Source organism: Anomalospiza imberbis, chromosome 6 (genome assembly GCF_031753505.1).
Source record: "Anomalospiza imberbis isolate Cuckoo-Finch-1a 21T00152 chromosome 6, ASM3175350v1, whole genome shotgun sequence".
NCBI lineage: Eukaryota > Metazoa > Chordata > Aves > Passeriformes > Viduidae > Anomalospiza > Anomalospiza imberbis.
Genome location: NC_089686.1, coordinates 56,472,062 through 56,480,936, shown reverse-complemented (window position 1 = coordinate 56,480,936; position 8,875 = coordinate 56,472,062). Strand labels below are relative to the sequence as shown.

Below are 8,875 nucleotides of genomic sequence, written 5' to 3'. Positions count from 1 at the left end.
ACGGCCACGCTCCGCCCAATCAGCGACGCTTCCCCTCTTTCTTCCCGCCCCTCCCGCCCTCTGCGGGACTCCGACCAATGAGAAGGGCGTCCGCCGCCGTTCGCCCCGCCCACGACGCGCCGCCGCACGCGCACGCGCAGTGCCCGCGGGGGCGAGCAGGGGTCAGGACGCCGGAGGGCCCTTGGCGCGGGTGAGCTGGGGACGGCGCCCCGGGGCTGTGGTCCCCCCGGTGGCCGCCCAAATCCCGCTTGGGGCAGAGGGGGGGACCCGGACACTGCGCTACCCTCCGCCCCCGTCCTCTCCGAAGGGACACACACAGGCTGAGCGGGTGGCAGGAAGGATCGGTCCCGCTGCGGGGCTGACGTGGGTGCGGGGCAGCGGGGACGGGGATGGGAGAACACGTGGGTCCCTTGGAGGGGGCAGGACGTCAGGGCCCCTGGATCCTTAGGGGTGGGAGGGGACGGGACCCCTGGACGCCCCTGGGAGGTGGGGAGCAGGATGCCCGGGGCGGGGAACGACTGAGTCCCTCTTAGGGGGTGGACAAGATACGCGAATCTCTTGGGGGAAACACTTGGGTTTCTTAAAAGGGGTCCACAGGGAGGGGCAGGATGCCTGGGTGCCTCGAGAGGGGTTGGCAGAGGAAACGGGATGCTTGGGTCCCTAGGGGGAAGCACTTGTGGTCCCTTATGGGATGTTGGGACAGGAGTGCCTGGGGGTCCAGGTCTCTTGGGGTGGAGGGGTGGGAATCAGGGTGCCAGCGTCCCCTGTGGGAAGTGGAGGGGCCTTGGCTGCCCCAGTCCCTTACTGGTACTTGCTGAGGTTCTCTCTGCACCCCAGGACCGGCCATGGCGGCGCTGCGACTGCTGTACCAGGCTGCCCGTGCAGGTGAGGCCGCCCGGGAATCCCCAAACCTCCTGGCCCCCCCAAACCCCACTGTGACCCTGCTGACCCTCCTGTCCCTCCCCAGGCCCCCTGGCCCCACTGGGCTCCCTGCGCCCGCTCAGCACCAGCACCCCCAGGGACTGTTACAGTGAGTACAGCCGTGCCGCCCCCGTGGGGGCTCGGCTCCCACCCCAGGGCTCTGCGGGGTGGGCACAGCTCCCCTCTTCCCGCAGAGTACGTCAACATCCAGGAGCCGGCCATGGACATGCGATCCATCACTGACCGCGCCGCCCAGACCCTGCTCTGGACCGAGCTCATCCGAGGTGAGGCCCCGCTCACTCTCCTCATTTGTGGGGTGACCTCCCCCCTCCCCAAATATGTCATAACCCCTGTTTCTCCCTCGCAGGCCTGGCCATGACCCTGAGCTACCTTTTCCGTGAGCCGGCCACCATCAATTACCCGTTTGAGAAGGGCCCGCTGAGCCCGCGGTTCCGCGGGGAGCACGCGCTGCGCCGGTACCCATCCGGGGAGGAGCGCTGCATCGCCTGCAAGCTCTGCGAGGCCGTGTGCCCGGCACAGGTGAGACTTCGTCCCCCTCCCTGTCCTCACCCGGGGCTCTGGCCGTGACAGTGTCCCCGCGCCAGGCCATCACCATCGAGGCCGAGCCCCGCGCCGACGGCAGCCGCCGCACCACCCGCTACGACATCGACATGACCAAGTGCATCTACTGCGGGTTCTGCCAGGAGGCCTGTCCTGTGGATGCCATCGTGGAGGTGAGTGGGGCCTGCAGGGGGGACTGCAGGGGACTCCCTTTTCCCACCACGGTGACCCCAAGGGTGACCTCATCCCACCCTGGCAGGGCCCCAACTTTGAGTTCTCAACGGAGACGCACGAGGAGCTGCTCTACAACAAGGAGAAGCTGCTCAACAACGGCGACAAGTGGGAGGCCGAGATCGCGGCCAACATCCAGGCTGATTACCTGTACCGATGATGGCCCCCTCCCGCCCCCCAAATAAAGTGTTTGGGGGTTCACCCCCTCTGTTGGCACTGTGGGTGCCAGCCCCTTCCCATAACTCCGTGTCTTTTCCTTTCCAGCGCTGGGGTCAGACCCCCCCAACCCTTGGGGGGATCCCACCCCTGAGTGTGTGGTTGTGTTTTGGGGAGTCCTTCAGGTCCTGGGGGTGGTGGCATCAATGTTGGGGTAGGGGGTGGGTTGAAAGGAAAGCTGAGAGGTGGAGGGAGGGCAGGCAAGGATGGAGGAGCAGTGCTGGAGGGATTTAGGAATTTGGGAGGGTCAATTCCAGCTTCTGAGGGCAGCCAGGGTGGGGGGGCCTTGGTGATCCTGGCAAGGAGGGCTCACAGTACTGGTGTGAGGGTCCCAGTGATGCCTGTGATCCGGGTGATCCCAGCAGAGGGTCCTGATGGTACCAGCGGGGGAGCCTCCAGCGGTATTGGTATGGGTGTTCCAGTGATGCTGGTGTGTGGGTACCAGCGTGGGGTGCCTGGCAAATCTGTGGTCTCACAGTGGTACCAGTGTGGGGGTCCCAGTGATCCCAGCAGGGAGATTCCAGTGCTGCCAGTTGTTAGGAGTTGTCCCTCGAAGGCGAGAGGGGCAAATTAAGAGTGAAAAGACTCTTAATGATTGGTGTTTGTAAGTATGTATTTGTAGGGTTTATTTTGGAGCAGTTGGGTGGCAATGGAAAGCAGGTGTGTAGGTGTTTTGGTCATTATTATCTACAGTAATACAGCTACGTGAAGGCATTAAAAAATGCTACTTTAAAGAAATGTCTAAGGGAAAAGAGAAAAAAACAACTAAAAGATAAGGGTAAAACCAAATCACCCCAGCAGATCTTGTGACTCGACTGTTGCAATTTATTTGTCCCTTGGTCAAAAGTGATGGTCTGGATCTGTCGGCAGTGGGGGAAGAAGCCCACAAAACACAAAGTCCGATGGATTAAAATGTGATCAGGCTCCGGGGGAATGCCTCGGAAATGAGTCTGGGAGCGCTTCGGGCGTCTTTGATGCTCGGTGATCCCTTTTCAGCTGCCTCTCCCGGCGGCGCAGTTCGGCCTCCCTTCTTCCGGAGGGGAAGCATTAGAACTGAGCCAGCTGTGCAAGGGAGGGCCGTGAGCGTGACGAGAACGACGACTGCGCCTTGCAGGATGCAGGCAGTGATAGTTCACCCCCTTTGTTTTATGCAGATTGGGCAGCAGCACCCCAAACCTCTTGTCTCCAGGGATGGCAATCTGGCCCCAGCAAAGCAGCCCGGCTCCTGCACAAATGGGGATTGTTGGGAGTAATTACTCACCAACTGTCCGGTCTCACACCGGTGCGGGAGTCCTGCTGATACTGGCGGGCGGTTTCCCGGCTCCGCCAGATGTTTCCCATTTCCATCCTCCTCGGGGGATGTTGCGGGGTTCCTGTCTGCGAGGGGCCGCTCCCCACGCACTGCGGGGTGCGGTGCGTCCCGGGGAACGGGTTTCCAGGGGGGCGGCGGGGCCGGGCCGGTCGGTCCCTCCCTCCCCGGGGCCGGGCTCTTCCTGGGGAAGAGGAAGTGCTGGATCCCGGCCGAGCTCGGTGGCGGGGGAGGCCAGCACGGGCGGGTGGGTCCGGAGAGGGTCCGGCCCGGGCGGTCCCGGGGCGGGGAATGCGCTGGCCCTGACTCAGAGGCAGCTGAATGGGCCGGGGGGTGGCGGGGGAAGGGGGAGGTTCAAAGTACTTTGCCAGCCCGGTGCTGGGCACAGCCGCGTGGGACTGAGCGGGCCGGGTTCCCCCGGTCACAGCACGGGGACAACCCGGTTCCGTCGCCGCAGCCGCCGAGACACCGGGGCGACCTCTGCCCTGCTGTCCCCCTTTCCCGCCCTCACGCCTGAGGAAGCTCTCGGTTTCCCATTCTCATCCCACCCGCGTTGCCTGCTATTCCATTCTGTCCCATCCCCAGGTGTGTGCCCTGACGCCTCCGCATCCCGGGCCGGACCGGGCGTCTCCGGGGGGCCATGGGGTCCCTGTTCCGCAGCGAGGAGGTTTGCTTGGCCCAGCTCTTCCTCCAGTCGGCTTCTGCCTACAGCTGCATCAGCGAGCTGGGGGAGCGCGGGCTGCTGGAGTTCAGAGACGTAAGCAGGGGCTGGGGGGACGTTTTGGGGTGTCTGCGGTGCAGGGGGTTCGGCTGGGCGGGCCTGGGTGCTCTGGGTTTGGGGTGCTCTGTGTACAGGCGGTTTGTTCTGGTCGGGTTTGGGATGGGTGTTCTAGGGTGCCGTGGGAGCAGGGAAGCTGGTCAGGCTGGGTTTGGTGCCTGGGCCGCCTGTTCCCCCGGGGTGCTGAACCCGCCAATCCAGTGTGGGGCCATGCCTTGACTGTACCCCCGCAGCTGAACCCCAAAGTGAGCCCCTTCCAGCGACGCTTCGTGGGCGAGGTGCGGCGCTGCGAGGAGATGGAGAAAACCTTCAGTGAGTGCCGGGGGGCCGCGGGCTGAATTTGGGGGGCTTCTCAGGGGAACGCCCGGCTCAGCCGCTCAGTCTGAACCGTGTCCCCCCCCTTCTCCAGCCTTCCTGCAGCAGGAGCTGCGGGCCGCGGGGCGGGTGCCGGGGCCGTGTCCCGAGAGCCCGCGGGCGCCGGCGGCGCGGGAAGCGCTGCGGGTGCAGGAGCAGTCGGAGCAGCTGGCGCAGGAGCTGCGGGAGGTCTCCCGGAACCGAGCGTCCCTGCGCGGCCGCCTGCGGGACCTGCGCCAGTACCTGCACGTGCTGCGCGAGGGACAGCGCTTCACCGGCCTGCCGGTGGGTCCGGGGGTCCCCGCCGACCTGGGGGTGCTGCTTTGTGCGTCAGTTTCCCCCTGGCTCATCCCTCTGCTCCGCATCGCCGCAGGCCCCCCTGGGCTCCCCGCCGCGGCCACGGGCGCTCTCGGAGCGTGAGCCCATCCTCGACCCCTCCCTGCACCAGCACCTCGACCGCAAGATCAAGTGAGAGGGGGAAGGGTGTGGGGTGGGGAGTGGAGAGGGGCTCTGGGGCTGTGGTGTGGCCGTGGGGCAGCTGGGAAACTGTGGGATAAGGCTTGGAGATGACCTTTGGGGCAGTGGTGCAGCCATGGAGCAGTTTGTCTATCCCAGCGCTCCTGCTGTGTCTCTGCAGCTTCGTGGCCGGTGTCATCCACCCGTGGCGAGTGACCGCCTTCGAGCGGCTGCTGTGGCGCGCCTGCCGCGGGTACCTGGTGGCCTCCTTCGTGGAGATGCCCGAGCCAATGGAAGACCCGGCCACGGTGAGGCAGCACCTGGGGGCGGGCTGGCACGGCTGTGGGGACTGGGACACAGGAGTGACACGGACAGTGCTGTCCCCAGGGTGAGAGCATCACCTGGGTCATCTTCCTCATCTCCTACTGGGGCGAGCAGATTGGGCAGAAGATCCGCAAGATATCGGACTGGTGAGTGGCCATGCATCTGCCCGCAGGGAGGTTTATTTAATAACACCCGCTCTGGACCCTGCTGCGGGGCCGGGCTGGGGAGCCCTGACACCCCTGACACGGCGATGTCCCTCTGTCCCAGCTTCCACTGCCAGGTGTATGCATACCCGGAGAGTGAGGCCAGCAGGACAGAGGCCATTACCAGGCTGCATGGCCAGATCCAGGAGCTCAGCGTGGTGAGCTGGGTGCCATGAGGGGATGTGGGGGCCACGCTTGGATTGCCATCCCTGACACAGGTGCCCGCAGACGCTGGAGGAGACGGAGAAGTACCTGGCGGAGGTGTTGGACAAGGTGGCGCAGGTGCTGCCCACCTGGCGTGTGCAGGTGCAGAAGATGAAGGCCATCTACCTCGTCCTCAACCAGTGCAGCTTCGATGTCACCAAGAAGTGCCTCATCGCCGAAGTCTGGTGCCCCGTGCAGGACCTCACCCAAGTGCAGGATGCCCTGCGCCAGGGATCTGTGAGTGGCTCAGTGTCCTCATCCTGGGCATGCTCGGTGTCCCCATGTCCTCGCACCAGGAATTGTTCAGTGTATCCACATGCTTGTTCTGGGGTTGCTCAGTTGTCCTTGTGTCAGGAGTTGTCCTGTGTTTCCATGTCCTTGCACCTGGGTTTCTTGGTGTCCTTTTTGTGAGGTTGCTCAGTGTCCCCGTGTCCTCATGCCAGAGGTCGCTTGGTGTCCGATGTCCCCTCATCATGGCAGAGCATGTGCCAGGCTGGAGGGGATTGTGGGGTGGGTGCCAGGTGCAGGCTCCAGGTGCTGGGCAAGGGGTGCTGGGGGCTGGTGCCAGGAAAGGGGGTTGTTGTGGGGTGGGTGCCGGGGGCAGGAGAGTGCCGGGGGTGCCAGGGTCAGGTTCCGGGTGCTGTTCCCGCAGTACCAGAGCGGCTCCAGCGTGGAGTGCTTTGTGCAGCGCGTCCCCACCGCAGAGAGCCCCCCCACCCTCATCCGCACCAACAAGTTCACCGCCGGCTTCCAGAGCATCGTGGATGCCTATGGGGTAGCCAGTTACCAGGAGGTGAACCCCGGTAAGGCCCCCTGGCACCCCCTGAGGCCCAGGGCTGAGAGGGGACACCTTGTGTAACGCAGTCCCTGTGTCCCACAGCACCCTACGCCATCATCACCTTCCCCTTCATCTTCGCCATCATGTTTGGGGACGTGGGGCACGGGCTGCTCATGTTCCTCTTTGCGCTCTGGATGGTGCTGTACGAGGACAGCCCCCGCCTGCGGCAGGGCACCAACGAGGTGGGGGCACGATGGAGGGGTGGGACACAGTTACAGACATGGGATGGTGTTGGGGGCTTGGAGTGGGGTTGGTGGTTTGGGACATGGCTGGGGATGTGGGATGGGGCTGGATGACACAGGATGGGGTTGGTGGCTCGGGGCAGGGTGGTGCTGTGGGAAGGGAGTGGTGTAGGGCAGGGGAGGTGGTGTGGGACATGGGAGCTGTGTTTGCCCCCCTAGATCTGGCTGACGTTCTTCGAGGGGCGCTACCTCATCTTGCTTATGGGTGCTTTCTCCATCTACACCGGCTTCATCTACAATGAGTGCTTCAGCAAAGCCACTGCCATCTTCCCTTCTGCCTGGAGTGTGGCCACCATGGCCAACCACTCCTCCTGGAGGTGGGATCCCGCCCCCACGCCCCTGCCTGGGTCCCCATCTCCCTGCTGGCACTGACCCCTCACTCTGCCCCCAGCTCTACGTACCTCGCCACCCACTCCTCACTCACCCTGGACCCCAATGTCACCGGTGTCTTCCGAGGGCCATATCCGTTTGGGATCGACCCAGTGAGTGTCCCATGGGGATGACAACGAGGTCGGACCCTCTGTGGGGTGATGCAGAGTCTCACCCACCTTGTTTGTGATAGATCTGGAGCTTGGCCACCAACCACCTCAACTTCCTCAACTCCTTCAAGATGAAGATGTCAGTGGTGCTGGGCATCGTGCACATGGGCTTCGGTGTCATGTTGGGGGTCTTCAACCACGTGTGAGTCCTTGGGCTGCACCCACGGGCTCTGGTCATGCCAAGGGCACTGGGATTGGACTCACCTGGGTGGGATGGGGTGGCAACTGGGGTCTTGTACCCCTGCACCTCGGTGGGTGCCGAGGATGTGCAAGGGTGAGAAGGGACAGGCTGAACACGGCCAATATCCTCCCACCCAGGCACTTCCAGCAGCGGCACCGGCTGGTCCTGGAGTTTCTCCCAGAGATGATTTTCCTCCTGGCTCTTTTTGGCTACCTGGTCTTCCTCATCTTCTACAAGTGGATCAAGTTCAGTGCTGCTGACTCCCTGGTGGCCCCCAGCATCCTCATCCATTTCATCGACATGTTCCTCTTCACCTCCAATGCCGAGAACCTCCCGCTCTACCCGGGGCAGGTACCGCCCCACCACCCTGGCGGGCACCTGCTCCCCACCCTGGCTGGGAGAGCAGGTGTCAGGAGTGGGGCTGTTCTCAGGTGGGGTAGACCCCAAAATGCTGTCCTTGTCCCCCAGGTGCCAGTGCAGATGGTGCTGGTGGTGCTGGCGCTGGCGTCGGTGCCCGTCCTGCTCCTGGGGACGCCGCTGTACCAGTGGTGCCGGCAGCGTGCCCTGAGGACGGTAAGGCCAGGGGCCACGGGGGGCTCCACGGGGGTCACGAGGAGGTCTCACTGTTGGTGCTGTCCCGTTGCAGCCGCTGGCCACGGGGGAACAGGAGCCGCTGCTGGAGGGGCAGGAGGCTGGGAACTCTGTCAACGCCACCACGGAGGATGTGGAGAGCGGGGGGCACAGCCCTGACGCCAAGGTGAGGGGCATCCAGGTGGGCTTTGGTGGGATGTGGGTATCTGTGCCCTCTGCTGATGTCCCATGTCCCCTCCCTCCCTGCAGCACTTGGACTTCGCCGAAATCTTCATGCATCAGGCAATCCACACCATCGAGTACTGCCTGGGCTGTGTCTCCAACACCGCGTCCTACCTGCGGCTCTGGGCGCTCAGCCTGGCACACGCCCGTGAGTCCCCTTGGTCCCCCCTTGTCCCGCTCAGAGCCAGGCAGACCCTCACTCCCCCCTCCTGCTCTTGTCCCTCCCATTCCCAGAGCTCTCGGAGGTCCTGTGGTCCATGGTGATGCGGAACGGCTTCGTGGGGCTGAGCTACGTGGGCGGTGTGGTGCTGGTGCCCGTCTTCGCCGCCTTCGCCGTGCTGACCGTGGCCATCCTGCTGGTGATGGAGGGGCTCTCTGCCTTCCTCCATGCCCTGCGCCTGCACTGGTGAGCCCCCAAAGCTGACGGGTCACTGGATGGGTTTGGGGGGGTGATGGATCCCCCAGAGCACTCCTCAACCCCCTCTCCTTGCCAGGGTGGAGTTCCAGAATAAGTTCTACGTGGGTGCCGGGTACAAGCTGTGCCCCTTCGCCTTTGCCCCGGACACCTGGGAATAACCATGCCAAGGGGATTCCAGGGGCTTGGAACATCGGCTGTGCCCCAAATTCCCCCCCCTCACTGGACCTCTGGAGTCTCCTTGGTGGTGAATAAAGCCATCCCTGTGGCTTCCCCCAGCTCTGCGTTGC

The 8,875-nt window shown here is 64.0% G+C and overlaps 2 protein-coding genes across 2 annotated transcripts; both read left to right on the top strand.

Annotated features, from left to right (window-relative positions):
- Window positions 1-93: 93 nt before the first annotated feature.
- NDUFS8 (NADH:ubiquinone oxidoreductase core subunit S8) lies at window positions 94-1,955 on the top strand. Its single transcript, XM_068194591.1, has 7 exons — window positions 94-190; window positions 838-885; window positions 968-1,030; window positions 1,116-1,205; window positions 1,289-1,461; window positions 1,527-1,655; window positions 1,742-1,955. The coding sequence occupies exons 2-7, from the start codon at window positions 846-848 to the stop codon at window positions 1,871-1,873; spliced, it is 627 nt and encodes a 208-aa protein (XP_068050692.1). The 5' UTR covers window positions 94-190; window positions 838-845; the 3' UTR covers window positions 1,874-1,955.
- Window positions 1,956-3,662: 1,707 nt separating this feature from the next.
- Window positions 3,663-8,863, top strand: TCIRG1 (T cell immune regulator 1, ATPase H+ transporting V0 subunit a3). Its single transcript, XM_068194555.1, has 19 exons — window positions 3,663-3,995; window positions 4,250-4,328; window positions 4,426-4,655; window positions 4,744-4,838; window positions 5,008-5,134; window positions 5,214-5,296; window positions 5,418-5,511; window positions 5,582-5,794; window positions 6,210-6,360; window positions 6,438-6,577; window positions 6,797-6,954; window positions 7,029-7,119; window positions 7,200-7,318; window positions 7,495-7,708; window positions 7,826-7,930; window positions 8,004-8,114; window positions 8,198-8,318; window positions 8,405-8,576; window positions 8,665-8,863. The coding sequence occupies exons 1-19, from the start codon at window positions 3,879-3,881 to the stop codon at window positions 8,744-8,746; spliced, it is 2,502 nt and encodes an 833-aa protein (XP_068050656.1). The 5' UTR covers window positions 3,663-3,878; the 3' UTR covers window positions 8,747-8,863.
- Window positions 8,864-8,875: the final 12 nt, after the last annotated feature.